Source organism: Schistocerca serialis, chromosome 6, assembly GCF_023864345.2.
Source record: "Schistocerca serialis cubense isolate TAMUIC-IGC-003099 chromosome 6, iqSchSeri2.2, whole genome shotgun sequence".
Classification (NCBI taxonomy): Eukaryota; Metazoa; Arthropoda; class Insecta; order Orthoptera; family Acrididae; genus Schistocerca; species Schistocerca serialis.
Window position 1 is genome coordinate 599324496 of NC_064643.1, and position 25465 is coordinate 599349960.

At 41.8% G+C, this 25465-nt stretch overlaps 1 protein-coding gene across 1 annotated transcript in view; it reads right to left on the reverse strand.

Annotated features, from left to right (window-relative positions):
- The window catches only part of LOC126483615 (uncharacterized), a 733734-nt gene that overhangs the window by 233751 nt on the left and 474518 nt on the right, over nucleotides 1-25465 (reverse strand). The window contains exons 8-9 of the mRNA XM_050106657.1: nucleotides 10723-10904; nucleotides 1561-1669 (exon numbers count right to left, since the gene is read on the reverse strand). Coding sequence (XP_049962614.1) covers nucleotides 1561-1669; nucleotides 10723-10904 — 291 coding nt within the window. The remainder of the gene's footprint in view (nucleotides 1-1560; nucleotides 1670-10722; nucleotides 10905-25465) is intronic.

Genomic DNA, 25465 nt, shown 5'->3' on the forward strand with positions numbered 1-25465 from the left:
AGACGAGATACTGGCAGAAGTAAAGCTGTGAGGACGTGGCGCGTGTCGTGCTTGGGTAGCTCAGATGGTAGAGCACTTGCCTGCGAAAGGCAAAGGTCCAGATTTTGAGTTTCGGTCCGTCATACAGCTTTAATCTGCAGTAATTTTCATACCAGCACACACTCCACTGCAGAGTGAAAATCTCATTCTGATTAGAAGATGTTATTAATGGAAATTTAAAACTATATTGAGAATTATTGTTGCAGGAGTGTTTGTAATACACGCCCATTGTGTTAAATCTTATCCTGATCATGTTATTGAACAGAAGCCGAATCTTTAATTGAGGTGGCGCAGTGGTTAGACAATGGAGTCACATTCGGGAGGACGACGGTTCAAACCAGCGTCCGTCCGGCTATCCAATGCCGGGATGGTTCCTTTGAAAGGTCACAGCCGATTTCCTTCTCCACCCTTCCATAATCCGACGTTGTGCTCCGTCTCTTATGACGTCGTTGTCGACGGGACGTTAAACACTAATCTCCTCCTTCTTTAGCCGGCCGGGGGGGGCCGAGCGGTTCTAGGCGCTACAGTCTGGAACCGCGCGACAGCTACGTTCGCAGGTTCCAATCCTGCCTGTGGCATGGATGTGTGTGCTGTCCTTAGGTTAGTTAGGTTTAAGTAGTTCTTAGTTCTAGGGGACTGATGACCTTAGAAGTCAAGTCCCATAGCGCTCAGAGCCATTTGAACCTCCTCCTTTAATTGAGTGCGGCTGGGAAAAAGGGAAGTCGACTACCTTCGAGACTGATGATTTTCGGTGAAATGAATTTGGGGTTTGGAGGCAGTATTAACATTTACCATCAGTTTTGAAAAAATATTACATTTTATTTAAGTGATATAGGTTTTTCAAAAGTGAAAATGTGCCGTAATTTTTGACGCTGACGTAACGTAACTTCAAAGATATGAGTAACATAGTTCCGTTCATGACTGATTAGCTGCATGTGCTAATATCGTTGGTTGTTTTCGCAAGGGACGACAACTATATGTTGAGCTGCACAAAATACGTCATTGCTTAATATTATGAGCAAATTCATTTACCGCAACTACGCAATTAATGCTCGTTGGTTCTGTTAAACAAGAACCTGCTATGATAAAGTATTTCCTCGGAGGAGGCGACGATGATATCGAGCCAATCAGTACTGGTGGAATTGTTTGCAACATTCTCGTAAAGTTAAGACCGTAGCAGGATAAAATTGTCCGTGAGTGTAAAAACTAGTTAATGCTAAGAGCATTGAAAGACCGAACCGATCAACATGTAGCATTAGAGTTGCTAATGTCGTTGGAAACGTATCTTTATTAACGAATTAACTCGGTCACGTGAATTGACGGACAGAGTGAAGAAATAGTACGTGCGCATCGACCCACACCAAGTCTAACATATTAGTTAATTATTATTAGGGTGGACACGGATACAGAAATACAAAGGAAAAATTTTCTTGTCGTGAATAACACAAAACACGGAGGGAGAAAAGACAATGAGGTAAGTCATAGCATACAGCTGGCATTCTAGGAAAGACTTTTGTTTACCGTAGACGTTGAAGACACCCCTGGTGATGCCCATCTCATTCTTGGCCACGCAGTGGTACTTCCCGTGGTCTGGCGGGTAGACTCGCGTGATGTTCAGCTGCATCCGCATCTGTGGACACGGGCAAGCCAGCAACACGAAAAGAGGTTAGACCTCAATCTCTGCCACCAAACAACCTAAAATCAAGGCAGATGATATAGGATCCCAAACATACATTGACACCAAAAGTAATTAACGCAGAGTAATAAAATAAATATGTTTAGGTAAGATAATAAGTAACTAACATTGCACGATCGTAGGTTAATGTAAGCGCGAGATAAGCCATTCCAAATGTGTAACACTGGCACATTAATAACTGATGTTACTGCCAGAATGTGGAATGCAAGCATGGAAACGACATGAATTGTGTTGCACAGGTGCCGCATATCAGTTTGTGGGACAGAGTTCCATGCGTGCTCCACTGGGTCGGTCATTACAGGGACAGTTAATGCTGTTTGTGGATGTCGCTAAAGCTGTCGTCCGATCATGTCCCACATGCGCTCTGTTGGAGGAAGATTTAGAGATCCTGCAGGCCAATGCAACATGTCGATACTCTGTAGAGCATGTGGGTTACAGCAGCGGTATGTGGGCGAGCGTTATCCTGTTGGAAAACACCCTCTGGAACATTGTTCATTAGTGATAGCACAACGATTCGAATCACTACATTGATGTTCAAATTTGCAGTCAGGGTGCATGGGGGTCCTTCTGCTGCCAGGCGTAGGTGCAGTGTGTCTATCACGCAGACAGGTTAGTAGTAGACACTCCATTCGCCTCTTTCTGACCAGCAGACGGCCATCGCTGGCTCCGAGGCGGAACCAGTTGCGTGTTATGTGGGCTTTATAGCAATTCCGAGGAATTTCTTCTTACCAGGCAAGTAATATTTGCCATTGAGCTTACAGTTTTGATGTCCAAGTGCGTTACCTGTCCGCCTAACAGTAAAATACGGTATACAAAACTCTAGTGGGCCACAAGTACTGAGCTATGCGCCTGAATGGAATACTACTGGAGGGGTGTGGCGCCTGTTGAGCCAAGTCGGAAAGCGCAGACGACGCGGTTGGGCGGGCGACGAGCAAAGCATTTCTCGTTTTGTAAATAACACTGCTTTTTCCTGCTGCTAGTTACTTTATTTATCCCATACGCGTTTCGCCTTCTCCTGTTCAGTGGGATCTATAACGATACAGCTTTGTTAGTTTTATATTATTAAACAGTCCACTTCGCGATTTTTTTGTAAAAAATAATTACTTAACTTTTGCTGATCTGCGTTTCCTCACATCTGGTCAGGAGGTCGCACTACCACTTTTATCACTGCCATACAATCACATCTTTGTGTTCTCGCCTACCACACACTGGTCACCATGTTTCTCACTCTTTTTTTGTGGTGGACTATTGTTCTTTTGTCACTCGATACAACTATTTCATCGTACACTGTTTTTCAAAACGTAAATATTGCGACTCCATTACGTGTTTCATCTTCATTGGTATGTTTACGTATTTGTTGCCAATCTAACGAAGTATATGTTCCAGACTAACTGCTATTTATGATGTTTATACTGTGTTTGCGTATGAGTGAGAGAGAGAGAGAAGAGAAGGAGATAGAGCCGACGAGGGTTTTTTTTTTTGGGGGGGGGGAGCAGGGGCGGGGTGTACTAGCTGTTAGCTAGTGGTTGAAACTTTGGTGACGGCTGATTTGACTTTTCGTTTCAATATTGTGGATGAATGAGTGTAAAGATGTTCGGTTCTATTGTTATTATATGGGACAGTATTATTATATTATTACTTTTTGAGAACATTATTCTATTATTTTATCTATTAGTGCAAATAATGAATTGCTTGGCATGTGTACTTGGTCATTCAACAGGATTTTTCCCTCTGCTTTGGTTTTCTGTGTGTGGTAATTTTCTTGCATGGTAAGGAGATGTTTTTTATTGTTGATTCTACATCTACATGACTACTCTGCAATTCAAATTTAAGTGCTTGGCAGAGGGTTCATCGAACCACAATCATACTATCTCTCTCCCATTCCACTCCCGAACAGCGCGCGGGAAAAACGAACACCTAAACCTTTCTGTTCGAGCTCTGATTTCTCTTATTTTATTTTGATGATCATTCCTACCTATGTAGGCTGGGCTCAACAAAATATTTTCGCATTCGGAAGAAAAATTTGGTGACTGAAATTTCGTAAATAGATCTCGCCGTGAAGAAAAACGTCTTTGCTTTAATGACTTCCATCCCAACTCACGTATCATATCTGCCACACTCTCTCCCCTATTACGTGATAATACAATGCGGGCTGCCCTTTTTTGCACCCTTTCGATGTCCTCCGTCAATCCCACCTGGTAAGGATCCCACACCGCGCAGCAATATTCTAACAGAGGACGGACGAGTGTAGTGTCAGCTGTCTCTTTAGTGGACTTGTTGCATCTTCTAAGTGTCCTGCCAATGAAACGCAACCTTTGGCTCGCCTTCCCCACAATATTCCAACTGAAGATGTTCGTGATTTTGACACCCAGGTACTTAGTTGAATTGACAGCCTTGAGAATTGTACTATTTATCGAGTAATCGAATTCCAACAGATTTCTATTGGAACTCATGTGGATCGCCTCACACTTTTCGTTGTTTAGCGTCAACTGCCACCTGCCACACCATACAGCAATCTTTTCTAAATCGCTTTGCAACTGATACTGGTCTTCGGATGACCTTACTAGACGGTAAATTACAGCATCATCTGCGAACAACCTTAGAGAACTGCTCAGATTGTCACCCAGGTCATTTATATAGATCAGGAACAGCAGAGGACCCAGGACGCTTCCCTGGAGAACACCTGATATCACTTCAGTTTTACTCGATGATTTGCCGTCTATTACTACGAACTGCGACCTTCCTGACAGGAAATCACGAATCCAGTCGCACAACTGAGACGATTTTAATTATTTTCATTTCATCTTCTCTAGTGGTTGGTTTGTGATCATTTTCTCTTAGGTGTTCTGCAAATGTGGAGAGCTTTGTCCCATATTTCCACGCTCTCATGTGTTCTTTGTATCTGACATCAAATGTTCTATCTGTTTGTCCTATGTATGTGCCTTATTTACAAAACAAGTATTTGCTGCGGAGGATAGCCACACAAAAAACAACTTGTTAAAGCATTTCTCCTTCACTGCTTACCTCTTGTTTCAGTAGGACGAGACTATGATAACAGTAAGAGGAGCCTAGCGAGCATACACAGCGCAAAGCAACACTGAAGAACTTTCTGTTTATTTGTGTCGAAAGTCCTATAGTGTTTTAGAAATTACAACGAGGAAGCTCGTATCTTAAATGTTGCTCATCCTTTTGTGTAAATTTTTATACCTGAATGTCAGCTCCAACCACCGACATATGTGAAAACCGTAGAACAATTGGTTTGGAAAGCCATGCTTGTAAACAGGCTCCCAGAATAGTGTACTAAAAAATAGAAGAGATGCTGGAAGAATGCCAATTTGCTTTCTGGGTATCAGGTACAAGAGGAGCGCCAATGGGCTTTGTACCGCAAGAAAAAAAACAAAGAAAAATCAAGATTGTTGCAAGCAATCACGAACCCAGAGAAAACCTTTGACGCTGTAAAATGGAATAAGATACTCAGAAATCTAAGACGACTGAGGGTAAAATACAGAAACAAACAAAAAATATACAGCACTTACAAACTCAAGTAGAAGTTGAGAAATACAAGTTCATTTCAATAAGGAGTGGCTAGGGTTCCACCCTTTAAAGGAAACAACATGTGTGTTTTAAAACCTGCGCACCCCACTGCACTTTAACAGCGTATGACTGACCAAAGTTTCGACTGCAATCCAAATATGTCCGTTTGACGGGTTATAATATACATCTGATAATACTTTCAAAAGCGAAACCATATAGTGGTGAAGAACATAACGCAAATGGATGTTGTAGACTAAATAATAGTAGCCAGTGCGGATGATCATTGTCATACAGAAATTTAGGAAACTGACAAAAAACAGTAAAATGTTCTGTGAAATGCTTTGTCAAAAAGTAAGAGACATAAGAAACATCTGACGCGCTTTTGAATGATGCTCGAAATGATGTAGAGCAAATGAGACTTCACGATCTAAGCAGTTAACGAGCCAGATTTCCTCCAGTACCGGTGCTGTTTAACATTCTAAGTTTCAGAGTTAAATATTGAACTTAAAACTCTCAATCAGCACTGCATTTGCTGTACATTATTTCGAGTATGATCAGGAGGCACATCAAAGGTTCCTCTAATATGATTTATTTCTTACTTTTAGATAAATCATTTCACAAAACAATTGACAGTTTTTTCAGTTCTTTTCACTTCCAAGCTGAAGGCTTTAGCATTAAAATATAGAAAGACGCACTTCTCACTTGGCACAAGACTCTGTTGTTCTGGATATTTTTGTGTGTTCGCCCTGCGCTCAGAACTAAAAAGTGAGACGTGACGCGATCGGCGAGCACACTGGAGACACTGCCCAACACATTTCTGCAAGACTTCGTCGGATTTTTCACTCAGGTTTTAATTCTTGACCGATCGGACATTGAAAACAGAAAAGGCCTCGTATATGAAATTGTGAAAATAAAATTTCCTTGCCCCTGGAGGCCATTAGACAACCTGCAACTTGGACTGAGCGACCGTTTTAGCCGTTTAGTAGTATAGATGAATCATTGCTTTCGTAAGGTTATTACTGACCCACTACTGCCCATTATAACATATGTCTTCCACCACTCCTTAACCACGGTATTTTCTCTGAGGGACTAGCTAAGCCACTATCTGGAAAGGACATTGACACAGCACCCTCTGATTACTGACCAATTTGCATTCTTCCTGCGCTGTCCAAGGTCTCAGAATATGTAGTCCACGACCAGCTAACAAACTGTCTAACCACAAACAAACAACTAGACCAATATAAGTCAGATTTTCGTGAACATTGCTGCACAACATTTGTATTAATAAAGCTAACATATGACCTCAAGTTTTCCGTGGTAGCACAAGAGGTGACTCATGTGCTCCTTGTACTCCAGCAAAGCCATTAACACTGTCCACTTCGACCTTTTACTGCCAAACTTAGCAGCCTAAATTTCTTTACTAGTGCAGTGCAATGGTTTCACCTCATACCTGACATCTCGCTACCAATGCGCCTTGTCCAGCACCATAAGGCGACCATTGTGGCAGGCAGTATCAGGCATCACCTCGGGTTCTGTGTTATGTCGTATACCCTTTTCATTGTGGGTCAATGACGTGTCATCCGTTCTGACCTAGTGCAAATACCACATATAAGCTGATGACTCCAGTTGCGTCTAAGTGCAGAAACAAAAACCCGAAGAGAGCTGTGGGGAACCTCAATACCGATCTATGTGCACTGTGAAAATAAGTTAGGGTGTGAGGTTAAAGCTCAATCCCCCTAAACCCAAGTGGTACCTCTTGCTTATTGTAGTCTTATTAGCCAGAAAGTAGGGGAATCCCTACAATATTTGACCGTAAACGGGGCTAATAACAACTTTCTCCCTCAGCAAAGCGTCTATGAGTAATAATAGACGAAAATCTAAATTGGACTGAGCACGTAACTGCAATATGCAAGAAGGCATCAGCATTTCTCTATGCCCTACAAACATATCAAAAACTCTTCCCTCTTGATTTGAAAAAGAAATTTGTACAAACACTTATACTTCAAACGATATTTCGGTGAATAACCTTCCGCCATCATCAGGTGGTTCTGATGGGTCGGTCTGTCTGCTGCTTCTGCTGCTCTCATCATTTACTTTCCCCTCTTTGGGGAAGTGTGAGGGGGAGTTTGTAGCCTTTCGGCTTTTACTCCCCTGCGTACGTGTGATTATATCTGTAGTTTTTTGGTTTCTGTGAAATGTGATGACTGGTCTGTTTGTGTCTGGTATTTGCCTGAGGTTGGCGAGATGTTTGGTGTTACATGGGAAGGAGCAGGATTAGGGATTGGATACTGGGATTTTCTCTTCGACTTAACCGTCGAAGATCGTCATGGGGCGCTTCTGCTTGTCGTGGGACATGTCATACTGAGTGGATGAGGGCGTTTCCTGATCTGGAAGAACCCTCATAGAAGGCCCTTGCCAGATCCTGGAAACGCTCTCTCAGGAGTGGGATTTCGGCTGCGGCGTGCAGATCATCTATGGGGAATCCAAGAGCTAAATGCAATGCCCTCCTGAGGGCACGGTTCTGCAGCCTCTGGAGTTTGTCAAGGTGCTGCTTTGCCGCGTATCCCCAGACAGGGCACGCATATTCCATTACTGGCCGGATCAGGGGCTAGTACACATTTACTCCTACTGGGATGGGAAGAGAGCTCGTTAAGGATTGGGTATAGGATGGACATTCTTGTGCAGACCTTTCTGTGGACCTCGTCTATATGGGGTTTCCACTTAAGACGAGAGTCCAAGGTTACGCCAAGGTACTTGGCGGTTCTGCGCCAGGGAAGTTGGGTTCCATTTAGGTGTCGGTGGAGGGGGGGACGTTGAGGAGGTTCGCGCCTTCCGAGCATGCAAGTAATCAGCATATCCTGCGTCTTTTCAGAGTTGATGGTGAAGTGCCAGTGACGGGCCCAGGTTTCTGTGTCGTCTGAAACCCTTTGTAGCCTACGAATGACCAGGTCCTTGTTCGCATTTCTCGTGTAGAAGGCTGTGTCGTCCACGTACTGTGCAGCGTGCACCAGGAGGAAGTCTGTCTACTCATTGTCAGTGTTATTTATGTTCGTCAGTCGGGTTTCGATTCCCTGTGCCGACGGTCCGATTGCGGCCGCCGACGCTTCGATTGCGGCCGCTGACATAAATAACACTGACAATGAGCAGACAGACTATTCCATCAGAACCACCTGATGAAGGCGGAAAGGTTATTCGCCGAAATATCGTGGGACTTCAACGATCGCATCCGGCTGGACACACGAGAGCCCTAGAAACAACACATAGGCCGGGAAAGCCTCCGATCACACTTCAAATTATTGATTACAGCGATGTTATACTGTGAGGTCTTTCTCTGGAAAGCTCCCGGCGCCTGGATCTGGTTATGAATGACTGTGTTCCTTACATCTGCAACGTTCGGGTTTTTGATCATATTTCGCAACCATGTGTACAGCTATCCTCGCTACGTGCAGACAAGAGCAGAGATTTCCGTACCCTTTGTATTCTCTACTGCCCTATGAACGTACACTATCCCCCAAATCTCTCCATTAAAGCTCTTGCCTGAACAACATAGCAGAAACAATCACTCTCGCCAGAGCAAAATCCTCTCTATCCCATTCCACCGATCAGCCACTTTTTCGAAGCCCTTCTCGGTAGAAGAAACCTGATACTGAATTACGTTCCGCATTATATTAGAGAGCAGAATAACATCTCCAACTTCAGAAGACGGTTAATGACATATCTACCAAAGCGACAATAATGATTATCATTCGCCATATACGCACTTGTAGTAGTACTGCCAGTATAACCTTTATTAGTTCAGAGTCAGTATTATTTTCTCACATTATCACTATAGATACAAAAATCATTTTAATTTTTTGTCTTATTACAATTGTTATTTTATTTATTTATTTATTTATTGTTCCGTGGGACCAAATTAAAGAGAAGTCTCCATGGTCATGGAACGAGTCAATACATGAAATTGTAACATGATAGTAGAAACAGATGAAATGAAATATAAGAAACATATTCAGGCGACAAGTCGTATGTTTAAATAAAGAAAATCAAGAATGTAACACTGGAATTTGCTTAATTTTTCAGCTGTTCCAGGAGCTCCTCGACAGAATAAAAGGGGTGAGCCATGAGGAAACTCTTCAGTTTAGACTTAAAAGTGTTTGGGCTACTGCTAAGATTTTTGTGTTGTTGTGGTAGCTTATTGAAAATGGATGCAGCAGAATAATGCGCTCCTTTCTGCACAAGAGTCAGGGAAGTGCATTCCACATGCAGATTTGATTTTTGCCTAGTATTAACATAGTGAAAGTTGCTAACTCTTGGGAATAAGCTAATATTGCTAACAACAAACGACATTAAAGAAAATGTATACTATGAGGGCAATGTCAGAATTCCCAGACAATTGAACAGGGGTCGACAAGAGGTACTCGAACTTACACCACATATAGCTCGAACAGCCCGTTTTTGAGCCAAAAATATGCTTTTTGAATCAGAAGAATTACCCCAAAATATAATACCATAGGACATAAGCGTATGAAAATATGCGAAGTAGACTACGTTTCGTGTTGAACTGTCACTTATTTCAGATACTGTTCTAATGGTAAATAAAGCAGAATTTAGTTTCTGAATAAGATCCTGAACATGGGCTTTCCGCAACAGCTTACTATCTATCCGAACGCCTAGGAACTTGAACTGTTCCCTCTCGCTTATAATATGCCCATGCTGTCAGATCAAAATATCGGTTGTTGTTGAATTGTGAGTTAGAAACTGTAAAAACTGAGTCTTACTGTGATTTAGCATCAAATTATTTTCCACAAGCCACGAACTTATTTCATGAACTACATTATTTGATACTGTTTCAATATTACACACAAGATCCTTCACTATCAAACTGTTGTCATCAGCAAACAGAAATATTTTTTGAATCACTTGTAATACTAGAAGGCATATTATTTGTGTAAATAAGAAACAGCAGTGGCCCAAGTACCGACCCTTGGGGAACGCCCCACTTAACAGTGCCCCATTGGGGCTGAACGTCACTACCACTCTCAATATTTCGGATAATTACCTTCTGCTTTCTGTTCTTAACGTAACAGGCGAACCAATTGTAAGCTGCTTCCCTTACTCCATAATGGTCCAACTTCTGCAGTAATATTTTGTGACCAACAAAGTCAAAAGCCTTCGTTAAATCAAAGAAAACACCTAGCGTTCGCAACCTTTTATTTAATCCGTCCAAAACCTGAGGTAACTGTGATATAAAAAAGATACTGTGTATATGATTTTGGATGTTGCAAAGGATGTGTAAATTTGGATACAAACATTTAAGAGTAGAGGAGAAAGTAATACAAAATCTATCTTGCACAAAATGTTCTATGTTTCATGACGAAATTAAAATAACAGAGTTTGCAAATGAATTAGATGCCATTTACATGTGCAATGTTGTTTAGGAAGCAGGTCGGACGCACCTTGTAGCGGTCCCTGTCGGAGAGGCTGGTGACGAACTTGTGGCCGGGCTCAATGAGGCGGCCGTCCTCGCGCTCCCAGTAGCAGACGGGCTCCGGGAACGCCTCCACGTCGCACTCCAGCACCCCCGTCGAACCGTTGACCACGCCCACCAGCTGCCTGTGGATGCGGATCAGCGGCGGGACTGCGGGCAGAAGGCGCTTGGCTGGTGCGTGACGCACTGCAGTTGTACACCAATTGCAAAACAGGAGCTGCCGACAACGAGGTCATTAGAGATGCTTCACAACATCGGGTTCCCAGTGCCTTGAAGGAGTCATCCAGGAATTTGATCGATGTTACACATGGAAAACACTGAAAATCTACACTACTGGCCATTAAAATTGCTACACCAAGAAGGAATGCAGATGATGAACGGGTATTCATTGGACAAATATATTATACCAGAACTGACATGTGATTACATTGTCACGCAATTTGGGTGCATAAATCGTGAGAAATCAGAACCCAGAACAACCACCTCTAGCCGTAATAACGGCCTTGATACGCCTGGACATTGAGTCAAACAGAGCTTGGATGACTTGTACAGGTACAGCTGCCCATGCAGCTTCAACACGATACCACAGTTTATCAAGAGTAGTGAGTGGCATACTATGACGAGCAAGTTGCTCGGCCACCATTGACCAGACCTTTTCAATTGATGATAGATCTGGAGAATGTGCTGACCAAGGCAGCAGTCGAACATTTTCTGTATCCAGAAAGGCCCGTACAGGACCTGCAAGATGCGGTTGTGCATTATCCTGCTGAAATGTAGGGTTTTGCAGGGATCGAAAGAAGGGTAGAGCCACGGGTCGTAACACATCTGAAATGTAACGTCCACTGTTCAATGTGCCGTCAGTGCGAACAAGAGGTGACCTAGACGTGTAACCAATGGCACCCCATATCATCACCCTGGGTGATACGCCAGTATGGCGATGACGAATACACGCTTCCAATGTGCGTTCACCGCGATGACGCCAAACATGGATGCGACCATAATGATGCTGTAAACAGACCTGCATTCATCCGAAAAAAATGACGTTTTGCCATTCGTGTACCCAGGTTCGTTGTTGAGTTCACCATCGCAGGCGCTCCTGTCTGTGATGCAGCGTCAGGGGTAACTGCAGCCATGGTCTCAGAGCTGATAGTCCATACTGCTGCAAACGTCGTCGAACTGTTCGTGTAGTTGTTTGTTGTCTTGCAAATGTCCACATCTGTTGACTCAGGGATCGAGACGTGGCTGCACGATCCGTTACAGCCATGCAGATAAGATGCCTGTCATCTCGATTGCTAGTGATACTGCGATCTGTATTACCCTCCTGAACTCACCGAAACCATATTCTGCTAACAGTCATTGGATCTCGACCAACGCTAGCAGCAATGTCGCGATACGATAAAACGCAATCGCGATAGGCTACAATACGACCTTTATCAAAGTCGGAAACGTGATGGTACGAATTTCTCCTCCTTACACGAGGCATCACAACAACTTTTCACCAGGCAACGCCGGTCAACTGCTGTTTGTGTATGGGAAATCATTTGGAAACTTTCCTCGTGTCAGCTCGTTGTAGGTTTCGCCACCAGACATGAACCCTATCGAACATACCTGGGATAGATTGAAAAGGTCTGTTTATGGACGACATGACCCACCAACCACTCTGAGGTATCAACGCCGAATCGCCGTTGAGATGTGGGACAACCCAACAGTGCCTTGATGAACTTGTGGTTAGTATGCCGCGACGAATACAGCCATGCATCAATGTAAGAGGACGTGCTACTGGATATTAGGTGTACCGGTGTGTACAGCAATCTGGACTACCACCTCTGAAGGTCTCGGTGTATGGTGGTACAACATGCAATGCGTGTTTTTCATGAGCAATAAAAATGTGGTGTGGACATTTTGGGAATGTGGGTCTCATGGGGACCGTGAAAGAGATAAGTCCCTGCAGACGTATTATCCTCTGTGACCTTGGTGGCTCAGATGGATAGAACGTCTGCCATGTAAGCAGGAGATCCCGGGTTCGAGTCCCGGTGGGGCACACATTTGCAACATGTCCCCAATGATGTGTATCAACGCATGTTTGCAGCTAGTGTGTCGATTTAATTATCATTTCTTTCTAGAGAAGCTGCACGGTCATCAATGGTATCTGTTCTTTAGGAAACATATTCTACCTTCATATATAGAAAAAGCGAGGCTCTTAAGAATGAGGAATGAAGGCAGCAGGATTGTTTGCTTAGGAAAGAGGTACAAGCTAAATCGTAATAGGTGAGGGTTCACGCAAGATATTGAGAAAGATACAAATCTAGCGAAACTGGACACGCTGTACACGAAGACAAAATATAATTTTGGGAAAGTAAAACTGAAAAGTATTCGCTTCTGAGGTACAGATGGAAAACCACTGTTCAGTGCAAGAGAAAGGCACTAAAATGGAGTACTTCATCGCAGGTGTATACGATGAAACAGTATCTGTCCCATAATGTGATGAAGAAGCTGATGAAATTGATGTGTAAGAAGCTGGTGATCCAGTATTACAGCTCGAGTTTGCCAGTGGACCAGAATATCTGAAATGACACCATTCAGTAGTAAATTAAACATGTGTGTGGTGAAGGAATTAGCTAATTTGAGATTTTGACAATAATCTATGGTATGGATGACTCGGCATCAGATGTGTACAAATGTGCTATACCACGGTAGGAAAGAGATTGCTTTGGAACACAAAACATGCCATTTTCTTCAGAAGTTTTAAAATAATAGAGGAAAGCAGATGAACTAAGCAAATATCCCAATATTACAACAACAACAATATAATTGGATCAACGAAGCTCAAAAACTCACAGAGGAAATGAATTGTGCTGAAGAAGGTACCCAAAATATAGAAAAAGTCAGAATCAAAAACCATAACTATGAGGGTTTCCAAGAGAGCGAGGAAACCAAACTCAGAAGAATCTTCACCGGGAAACAGAGGAAATTGCACCGTGAAGAGATACACAAAATACTTAAAGACAAGAAAAATAAACAAGCTGAAGCTAAGAACTCTTAAGTAACTGTTGTCAGCGATCCTTAGCAGATAAGATCAGACACAAAAATAATAAAAGTATTACTAATATCTATGGATCCTCATTTATATAACTGGATTTAGGAATAACTAATTCTGTCGATAGCAAATTCTAAACCTAAAACATATAAATGTGTATATGAAATCTTCAAATAAAAAGATAGTGTTAGTATGTTTTTGATGATACAAAGGCTTATGTTTCGGTAGACGGAGGCTCCCTCATCAAAAACTTGAAGAATTTGTTGTAGGAAGGAAATCTCTTGAAATAATTAAAAAAACATAGTATCTATAGTTAAATTCCTTGGAAAACTTCTTGTCCTTTCCAAATTATTTCAGCAGTCAGACAAGGAGACATTTTCCACCACTAATATTCAACTGCGTGCTGAAAAAGTTATGAGAATGGAAAGTAGAGGAGAAAAAACAAAATTTTTTGAGTCATCAGTCTTCTGACTGGTTTGATGCTGCTCGCCATGAACTCCTCTCCCTTGCCAACCACTTCATCTCAGAGTAGCACTTGCAACCTATGTCTTAAATTTTTTGGTGGAGCTATTCCAATCTCTGCTTTTCTCTACAATTTTTACCCTCTACAACTCCCCCTAGTACTGTGGAAGTTATTCCCTGATATCTTAACAGATGTCCTACATCCCGTCCCTTCTTGTTGTCAATGTTTTCCATGCATTCCTTTGCTTGCCAGGTCTCCAGAGAACCTCGTCATTCCTTATCATTCCACCTAATTTTCACCATTCTTCTGTAGCACGACATCGCAAATGCTTCAACTCCTTTCTTTTCCGGTTTTCCAACAGATCATGATTCTCTAACATATAGTACTGTGATCTAAACACAGGTTCTCAGAAATTTCTTCTTCTCATTAAGACCTATGTTCATTAGTGGTACACCTCTCTTAGCCAGGAATGCCCTTCTTGCCAGTGCTAGTCTGCTTTTTAGTTCCTCCTTGCATTTTGCTGCCTAGATAGCAGATTTTCTTAACTTCATCTACTTCCTGGTCACCAAACCCAATGTTAAATTTCTCGCTGTTCTCATTTCTGCTACTTATAATTAAGTAGTAAATGAGTTTTGCTATTCGTGGAGTAAAATAACTGATGATGGTCGAAGTAGGGAGGATATAAAATGTAGACTAGCAATGGCAGGGAAAGCGTTTCTGAAGAAGAGAAATTTGTTAACATCGAGTATAGATGTAAATGTCAGGAAGTTGTTTCTGAAAGTATTTGTATGGAGTGTAGCCATGTATGGAAGTGAAACGTGGACGATAAATAGTGAAGCAAGAAGAGAATAGAAGGTTTCGAAATGTGGTGCTACAGAAGAATGCTGAAGATGAGATGGGTAGATCACATAACTAATGAGGAGATATTGAACAGAATTGGAGAGAAGAGAAATTTGTGGTACAACTTGACTAGAAGAAGGGATCGATTGGTAGGACGTATTTTGAGGCATCAATGGATCACCAATTTAGTATTGGAGGACAGTGTGGAGGGTAGAAATCGTAGAGGGAGACCAAGAGATGAATACACTAAACAGATTCAGAAGTATGTAGGTTGCAGTAGGTACTGGGAGATGAAGATCCTTGCACAGGATAGAGTAGCATGGAGAGCTGCATCAAACCTGTCTCTGGACTGAAGACCACAACAACAACAACATACGTTTCCTTTAATTTACGTCTATGGTCACAAACGTTTTGTTAACAGGTTACCGGTTTCGGTCTATAATGACCATCATCAGATCTGTTTCATTAAAACAAAGTCCTAATGTACAGCAGCCATAGTGGCATCTTCAAAGCTGCAGCTTGTTTTGAACAGTAGTGCTACTGACAACATGACTCGTGCATATGATGTTATTTTTATATATTTGACGATTCTTGTGCTGATTCTGCATTTAACATTTAAAGATGCCACTATGGCTCCAGTACATTAGTACTTTGTTTTTATGAAAGAGATCTGATTATGGTCATTATAGACCGAAACAGGTAAACTGTTAACAAAACGTTTGTGATCATAGACGTAAAGTAAAGGAAACGTATTGCATATACGGGTCACTGTTTTATTTGCGACAATGTCGCAGCTTGTGGAACAACAACATAATTACTTTCGTCTTTTTTCGATTTATTCTTAATCCATATTCCGTACTTATTACACTGTTCATTTCATTCAACAGATTCTGTAATTCTTCTTCACTTTCACTGAAGGATATCAATTCATCAGCGGGTGTCATTATTGATATCCTTTCACCTTGAATTTTAATTCCACTCTGAAGCCTTTCTTTTATTTTCATCATTGCTTCGATCTATAGACTGAAGAATAGGAGCGGGGGGACTATATTCCTGTTTCACTCCTCCCACGAACATTTCGTTCTCGGTCTTCCACTATTGTTGCTCCTTCTTGGCTCTTGCACATATTGTACACTATTCGTGTTCCCTGTAGCTTACCCCTATTTTTCTCAGAATTTCGTATTTCTTGCAACATTTTATACTGTCGAAGCATTTTCCAGGTCGACAGATGAGACTTGTTTAGATTATCAATCGGAAAGTCCGAATTGCCTCTCTGGTGCCTTTAACTTTCCTAAAGCCAAACTGACCGTCATTTAATACATACTCAATTCTATTTTTCATTTTCTTTTCCATTTTGTTGACTAGATGTAAGGGAGCTATGAATTGTTTGGTTTCTGCAGACGAACTAGCAAATCTTAGAGGGTGCAAAGAAAAGACTACAACTCCTAAAGGAAAAAAATGAAATAGTGGTCTGGAAATACGGTTTGAAAAGACAGAATATATGACAGAGGAGCGTAACTCACCAAGAATTTAAAAAAAAGAAAACACAAATTATAACGTCAAGAAAGCAGAGAACTTAAAATATCCGGGTGAAAATACAAAGATAAAAAGTAAGAAAAAGCAATTAGAATTAGGAATGAAAAAAAATTAACAGAGTATACGTGAAAGTGAGATACTTGTAAAATCAGAAATGTCTTTCTAAAGACTTAAACTGAGGCATGCAACACAGTTGTAAACCCAGAGGGTCTCTCTGTTCCGGAAACAACACTTTTATTTGAATGTAAAATGCCATTGGAAGATATGGAAAAGAAAGAAACAAGAATCTTGCAAAAATTATTTAGGTCCAGTCAAGAACAAAGGTGGCAACTGGATTTGAGACCAAATAAGGAAATAATCTTATTCTGCCCTAATATAACATGTGATTTCAGGAAAAGACGTGTCACGTACTATGAGCATCTAGCGAGAATTAAGGAAGGGCGATAAAAAATAAGGTCCACACATTCCTCCAAAACAGGAAAACAGAAAAAGAGAATGCGTTGGGAGGAAAGACTAAAAAGACTGTACAGGATACCTTACTCAACAAAGACAAATTCAGACTGGAGGTTGGAAAATCAGATAAAACGAACAAGAAAACAAGTGGAGTCAGACGGTCAGGTGAGCGTAAAAGAGCTCCTTCTGAGAAAATGAAACAGTTGTGGAGAAAGCTGAACGAAAAGAAAAATAAATAATTATATTGACTTGGTTCTTGAGTGGTCTGAGACGAAGCAGAAAAAAAAGGACCTCGAAGCACGCCCCACGGCCTGCAATATCTTCTACGGTGCAAGAAATGTGCTGCAACGGAGTTTCACTCTGTGCCTTGAATTCTTTCTGAAATCATCCATAACAACACATTCATGACACCATGTAGCACAAGAAACCATGACAGTTATGCACACAACAGGGATACGTTCTTGGTGAAGGCAGTGATAAACTGATCGTGCGTAAGGGAGCGTTTTCTTTGGAATGTGTTCAACGTACAACAGCATGAAGTTCACTTTTACTTGGATAGTCTCTTGATAGATCTTTTTATGTTCTCCAGTTCACTTGTTTTAACCCACACAATATTCGATACGTAACTTAACCCTTAGTTACGTACGTGTATGACGACAGGAGGAAAGCACAAATGAGATATTCGAAATAATGATGAAAGTTTGGGATCTAAATTGAATACCTGCACGTAAATATTTTTGATTCAGTAACGAAGAATCCCAAAAATGGTAGAGACCTTGAATTGACATCGAAATTTAGAGGCAGATTGTTCACCAATTCTCCTACCTCCACTGTAAATCTCACGTGGCTGTCCTGAGAGCACAATAAGAGAGATTGGACCTCACACGGAGTCTTACCATAATAAGACCGCTATACAGTTTTTGTTCCAACTGTTAAACGATATGAAATTTGCTGATGTAGATAACTGAGTGTGCGACTAATAATCAATTCAGTGTGGACTTTAGTGTCAACATATTTTCTTACTATTCGTGGATAGACTTACAAAACCCATGGAGCCCAAACTATCAATTTTTCGTGGAATGATCGTGGTACTAAAATTGTATGAGTTTGAATCTACACATACGTGAATCTACAGAGTTTATTGCAATCCGTCAATAGAATAGGATGTATGGAAAATTATTCTGGATCACCAAGTACATTTTACGAGGTCTTGCGGGTTAAAGATGTAAATGGTGATCTAGTATGTACGTTTGGATATGTATGTATATATTTACATAGAGACAGGTTTACTCCACTCTCTACGAAAATGAAACAAGACAGGTAGTGTTAATATAGGTACGACGGGCTCTTTGCTGTACACTGTACAACGGAATTTCGGATTAAGTGTGTACACGTAAATGAGGAAGTAAATTACAAGTTGTTCTCAAACTAATTCCAAGTACACGTAACTAAAACATAACTTCTTTTGTATTTCAAGTCTGCGTTTCGCACCAGGACACAGCGGGTAAATAAAGTGACCATATAACATTAAAGAAGAAAGAGAAAATTTTCAGCCGTGGCGAGGAATGGCAAGCGGCTGGTATGAATTCGCTGACCTCATGCATATTAAGTACAATGTAACAATGGTTCGAAATGTGAAATGCAAATGAACGCTAGTGTCATCATGTGTGGAAACTATGCATACCAGCGATGCGGCACATTTTATTTGTTTTACCACGTGACATTGCTCTGCATATAAAATGCGAAAATATCTCGTATCAGGATATTCACGCTCGTCTAAAATCTTGTATATTGCCAAAAATGAGAAATTCTAGTACATTCCACAGCTTTCCTGCTAGAGTATGTATGGAAAATTTTCATATCCATCGACTTATTACGTAGAGAACTCTATTACACTACCGACACATTTAATGTTTTCTAGTAGTTTGGTTTTGGTCCCAGTACTCACGCAGCAGCACGTATTATAGTTATTTTAAGTTCCTTTCAGAGGTCGAGGATGTAAAAAATATTTGAACAGATTACTCCATACTTGAAGTTTGTCATTACGGTTACTTCGAAGATGACGTTCGTGATTTCCAGAATGCTCATAGACTCCGCCCTGAAAAGCAGTTCTTGAACTTTTCACAGTAGTTTCTGGTAAGACAGTAGGCGTGTTTCTTTGACAGTCAGATGAGAATTTCTGTAATGCTTTACCATGAGGACAGCAACACTGTGAACTTTTCCTTTGCCTTTGCTTGTATAATCTTAATGCGAGTGGTATGATCGAGCTCAAATGGATCTCAGTGTTGCAATATACGACCTACACCTGCTTTCTAAGCACGTTCTTTAATTGAAATGAATCTGACTAAATGATATACGTAGGTACGACGTTGATCCAAATGTTTTAGAAAAGTCTAGAAATACCAACACCACTTGAATATTTCAGTCCATGGTTCCTAGGGTATGAGTTCTAATGAATGCTATGTGATTTCCACATGATGTATTTATATGACCGCTGAATCAGCTCTCAAGTACGAAATTACGGCGACATAATGAGATAGTTCTTAGTAGTTGTCTAACATTCCGCGTAAGTCAAACTGTACTCCCAATTCGCTCCATACTGTGACACTTTGTACGTGGTTAATCTGAAACTATGAAGAGATGATTTTCCAAGGGTCTGAATGTACAATTCTTTGCGTCGTAAATGAAAAGCGGGCAAAGGCTGTCTGGGAACGGCACCCTATATTTGGGGCGAAACAAAAATAGCATCTTTAGTATATGTAACTAGGCACACATTTTAAGGGGACCACACCCTGCCCATCTAATCCATGTTAATTTAAGCAAGTATTTGATCCATTTCTGAAAAAAACTATTTGAAGCAGGACCTTAATGTTTTTACTGTATGTTACATGACGCTAATAGAGTCAACTGCTCTAAAATCTACATTATCCATTTTATAGTTTTTAAGAAATACTTTTTTAAATTTATTAACAAAAGATATTGAGTTTTTTCTGCAGAAAATATTTTTTTGTGAACTTCCGAATGGGGGAATATTCATGAATGTAGTACCAGAGGTGGCTTTTTATGTTATGCAGTCTCTGAAAATTTCATTCATTTATCTATGATAGTTTTTGATATAATGGGGCATAAGTACCGAAAATTTTAGTTTGCGGGAGATTGAGTTTAAAGAAAAAACTTTTGAAATTTGTTACTTGCAGTTAATTAAAACTGTCCTGCTGCATATGATGGCCCTTCTTTGGCCTCTAGCAGGTCTTCCAGCTTCTTTTTCACCTTCCGGGATGTTTGTCTTGCTTTCTTGGCCATATTAGATGCAGACCTGTCTGCATCGGCTATCCTCATTTTATCGCAATGTTGCAGCCCAGTGATCATGTTTTCACCAGGATTAATTCCCAGCATTTTCAGTACCCAACACTTTCCAGCATTACCGCAATTGGATGTATTAACAGCATCATGAACTCCTAGTTTCATTGTATGCATGCCTACAAATACAGTTTTAGGAAGGCGGTTCCAAATTGTGCTGTTGAAACATTCATTTGGGTTCTGTGCCTGACCATGCAGACATTTCCTTAGAAGGTCAGGATGAGCCAAGTCTCTGAAAATAGGTTTAATTGCTGTAATAACAGCAGCAGGAAGAGAATGCTGGTGAGAATGAGATTCTCCAGTTGCCTGAGCCCTATTGTATATGCACCACGAATTTTCTCCTGATGGACACAATCCATGACATGGCTTATCATCAGTAGAGGAAGAATATGGCTCAAACATCTCTCTTCATTGCCTCCAGATTTTCTTTATTTCTCCTAATTGCCTGCCCATAGTAAAACTACAAGTTTTCTGTTTCAGTTTTACTTAACCGGTAAATAATTTTACGTCTTCTAATTGAAAGCGTGTTGTTTACAAACAGCAGAAACAAAAGAATACCGACCGTTGCATTCCAAGGATAGACAACACACTCGGGAGTAAAAAAAAAAAAATCCCTAACGTGCAATCTAGGGGACATAAAGATCTAAAATATATGCAGAAAAGTGGGCGACAGAAAAGTAAGCGTGGCACATAAACACACGTGGTAGGAAAATGCTCTTTAAATGCTCGGAAAAAATCAGCAAAATCCTTTTCAGAGCACTTAAATAAAACCTTAATCTATCAAAATATGATGAAAACCGAAAATCGATTTTTTTCGACCTGAACCACGGTGTGGTCCCCTGGCATGAAAACTTACAGACGTACCTTTGACTTACAGTTAATGAGAAAATCTTTTACATTCTTTGGGGTGCCGCGTGCGATGCATCGGAGCGCAGTTAACGGGGGGTGCTTCACTGAACTGCTTTGGAGCTGGTACCTGAACATGATGTGCCTGTCATTTGTCCTCTTGTTTCTGGAGCACTCCTATTGGTTATTTCTTGATGACATCCTGTATAACAATCTGTAACTGGTCTGGAGGCAACTCTGAAAACTCCGCATCAAGGTGTCGTAGCACGCTGCCAGAGGTACTGCTGATATAGTGAAATATTGCGCGGTAATTCGTTTCCAGCAATAGTAGGGGACCAACGCCGAAACAGCCCACGCTGGTTTGGTATGAATGCGCGGTAATATTGCGCCGTCATACGATACAAGCCCTCAGACTCTTTCAGTGAGGTCAAATAATTCTGAATGGTGATGAACGCACTGGCAGACCATCTCTCTGTGAATAAACAGTTAACAGCACCATAAGTGGATCTTATGGTGCTCGACGACGGGCGTATCAGAACCGAGGTGCTAGGGGAACAATAGATCAGGTTTCAATATCTTGCACGACATCCTGGAGGTGATTAAGTTCGCTGCACGAGTGGTTCCACGGGTGCTCACAGCAGCACCAAGACAACAGCAGCAATGTTTGTATCTGTGTCAGTGCTTTCCAGCTTTCATTATGCTTCCAATCGCCAAGGAACGGTGCTGCATGAGTGCCTAACATGTTCCAAAACGGCGCTCATAAAAACGGGATAATCCGGTGCTCAAACGTCGGGTTCTATTGGAGATAAGAAAAGGTGGGGTGAAGTGGTTTAGACAGCCCTTGACCTAGGGACCGTTTCTGTACGTAACAGAGGGATCGAATTTGTGCGACTTAGTGTCACTATCACACACTACAGGATCAAAGTACGAATATTACACGTTCCTTAACGCTTAGGCAAACGGTGCAAATCGATTGGTTCTTTTTTTGCATTTGAGGTGATTTACGTTGGGCTTGGTAGGATTTATAGAGGCGCCGTTAGTTCATGGGCGGTTCCTCCGAAAATCCCCAAACAGTTATCTTTTTACTATATTTTCGCCGCTACCAGCGGACAGAAGCCAAGCCGTGGATTCAAAAATGGCTATGTACAGCAAGTGGCTGAAATCTTTAAAATGTATTCCTAAGATCCAGTCATGATTAACTTGCAAATTCTCTTCATACCCTTGGTTTGAGTTACTTTACTTCTACATGTAAAATACAGTAAGGCCGGAAGTCAAAATAATAAATAACCGGAGCAAATGGCTCAAATTTTAACGGTATATTCTCTAGTGAAACATGGACGATAACTAGTTTGGACAAGAAGAGAATAGAAGCCTTCGAAATGTGATGCTACAGAAGAATGCTGAAGTTTAGATGGGTAGACCATATAACTAATGAGGAGGTATTGAACAGGATTAGGGAGAAGAGAAGTTTGTGGCACAACTTGACTAGAAGACGGGATCGGTTGGTAGGACATGTTCTGAGGCATCAATGGATCACCAATTTAGTACTGGAGGGCAGCGTGGAGGGTAAAAATCGTAGAGGGAGACCAAGAGATGATACACTAAACAGATTCAGAAGGATGTAGGATGCAGTAGGTACCGGGAGATGAAGAAGCTTGCACAGGATAGAGTAGGATGGAGAGCTGCATCAAACCAGTCTCAGGACTGAAGACCACAGCAACAACAACATTCGCTAGGCATCTGTTTAAAAGAGTAATCTCCCCGTTTTCGAAAATCCTTATCTTTCATCGAGATACACCCCAAAAACTTATTTTTTGGGCACCAAGCCTAAAGTGCGTGTTTCGGGACGAGTGTGTACAGCAATTGGCTGTATTATTTACGATGTACTCGTATTCCTAAGATCCAGATCTCGAGCAACCATGAAAATTTTCTCCATCTCTTTACCTGTTTCTGAGATACAGACGTTCAAAGTTATCGTCCTTGTAGAGTAAAATACGCACCTAAAATCCGGTGTGAGACGAAAATTTAGTTTATAAAGTGATGTATTACGGAGAAATACGGTGAAAAACGTCTCCGTTGTCGTCTGGGAGCCCCATTTTATAGTACTGAAGTACAAGCAAAATTTTGTTTACATAAAATCCGGTCCGAGATGTAAAATTAGTCTTTCATTATTTCAATTTTACATACGTAAATTATCTGAATTTTACTAACCAATGCGTTTCTTTTCGTATAAGTTATAAACTCTGTCTGGAATAAGGGGTACCAGATACTTCATTCTACCTTTCTCGGCACGTCTAAAAATTTTCCCAAAAGGTTTGGCATGCGAACATATTGACGTTTTTTTATGTTGAGAGAGAAGAAGACAGAGGCAGTGACAAAGAGAAGTAAAATTAATAAACACTGGGATGTGCTAAACAGGGTATGTCATATAGAAAGGGGAAGGAGACAATGCCAGTGAGGGAAAAAGAGAAGACACAGTGGCAGTGGAACATACACTCATGCTCATAAATTAAGGATAATCGCAGAATGTGGTGCCATACAATGTGACACTACACAAAACTGGCGCTTATAGCATAGGCACGTAGGGAACACACGCAACACAGATCTGTAAGTACCACACTATTGGCGATAAGTTGAGAAACCCGTTCCGAAACACACGTGCTACAAAACGCCACTGCTTCCTACGCATGTACCTCGACATCAATATGGGATATGATCGCCATGCACATGTACACAGGCCGCACAACGGGTTGGCATACTCTGGATCAGGTGGTCGAGCAGCTGCTGGGGTATAGCCTCCCATTCTTGCACCAGTGCCTGTCGGAGGTCCTGAAGCGTCGTAGGGGTTCGAAGACGTGCAGCGATACGTCGACCGAGAGCATCCCAGATGTGATCGATGGGGTTTAGGTCTGGAGAACAAGCACGCCACTCTATTCGCCTGATATCTTCTGTTTCAAGGTACTCCACAATGGCAGCTCAGCGGGGCCCTGAATTATTATCCATCAGGAGGAATGAGGGACCCACTGCACGCCTGAAAAGGCGGACATACTGGTGAAAAATGACGTCCCAATACACCTGACCTGTTACAGTTCCTCTGTCAAAGACATGCTGGGGTGTACATGCACCAATCATAATCCCACCCCACACCATCAAACCACGACCTCCTTCAAGGACATTAAGGATTTGGTATCTGGTTCCTGGTTTACGCCAGATGAAAACCTGGCGAGAATCACTGTTCAGACTATACGTGGACTCATCCGTGAACATAACCTGGGACCACCGCTCCAATGGCCTTGTGCTATGTTCCTGACACCAAGCTTTACGGGCTCTCCTGTGGCCAGAGGTCAGTGGAATCCAGTTTGCAGGTCTCCGGGTGAATAAACCATGTCTGTTCAGTCGTTTGTAGACTGTGTGTCTCGAGACAACTGTTCCAGTGGCTGTGGTAAGGTCCCAAGCAAGGCTACCTGCAATACTCCGTGGCCGTCTGCGGGCACTGATGGTGAGATATCGGTCTTCTTGTGGTGTTCTACATTGTGGACGTCGCGTACTGTAGCGCCTGGAGACGTTTCCTGTCTGCTGAAATCGTTGCCATAATCTTGAGATCACACTTTGTGGCACACGGAGGGCCCGTGTTTTGACCTGCTCTGTTTGGCCAGCCTCTAGTCGCCCTAGTATTCTAACCCTCATGTCATCAATACGTGTTCTTTAAGCTATTTTCAACACACAGTCACCATTAGCACGTCTGAAAACTTCTGCAAACTTACTCGCTGCACAGTACTCTGACATGCACCAACACACTTCCGCGTATGTGGACTGCTTCCAACGCCACCGTGCGACGATCGCAGGTTAAATGCAACGCATGGTCATACTCCGAGGTGATTTAAACCCGCAAACCGCTCACCAGAGCGTTGTTTCACCACGTATTAGCATATGCTTAATATATGAGCATGAGTGTAGTTGACAGTAACAGAACTGATGGGAAATGAGTGAAGGAGACAGTGGCAAGGGAGGGTGGGAGGAATAAAGAGAAAGAGAAAGTGGAAGTGGGTGGCAGCCAGTGATAATGAGAGACGGTGACAACGACGAAGAGAGAGAGATGGTGACAGTGAGAAGAGGCAGCAGCAGTGGCATGGAAGGAATGAGATATTAGCAGTAGGAGAGTACAAGAGGGAAAAA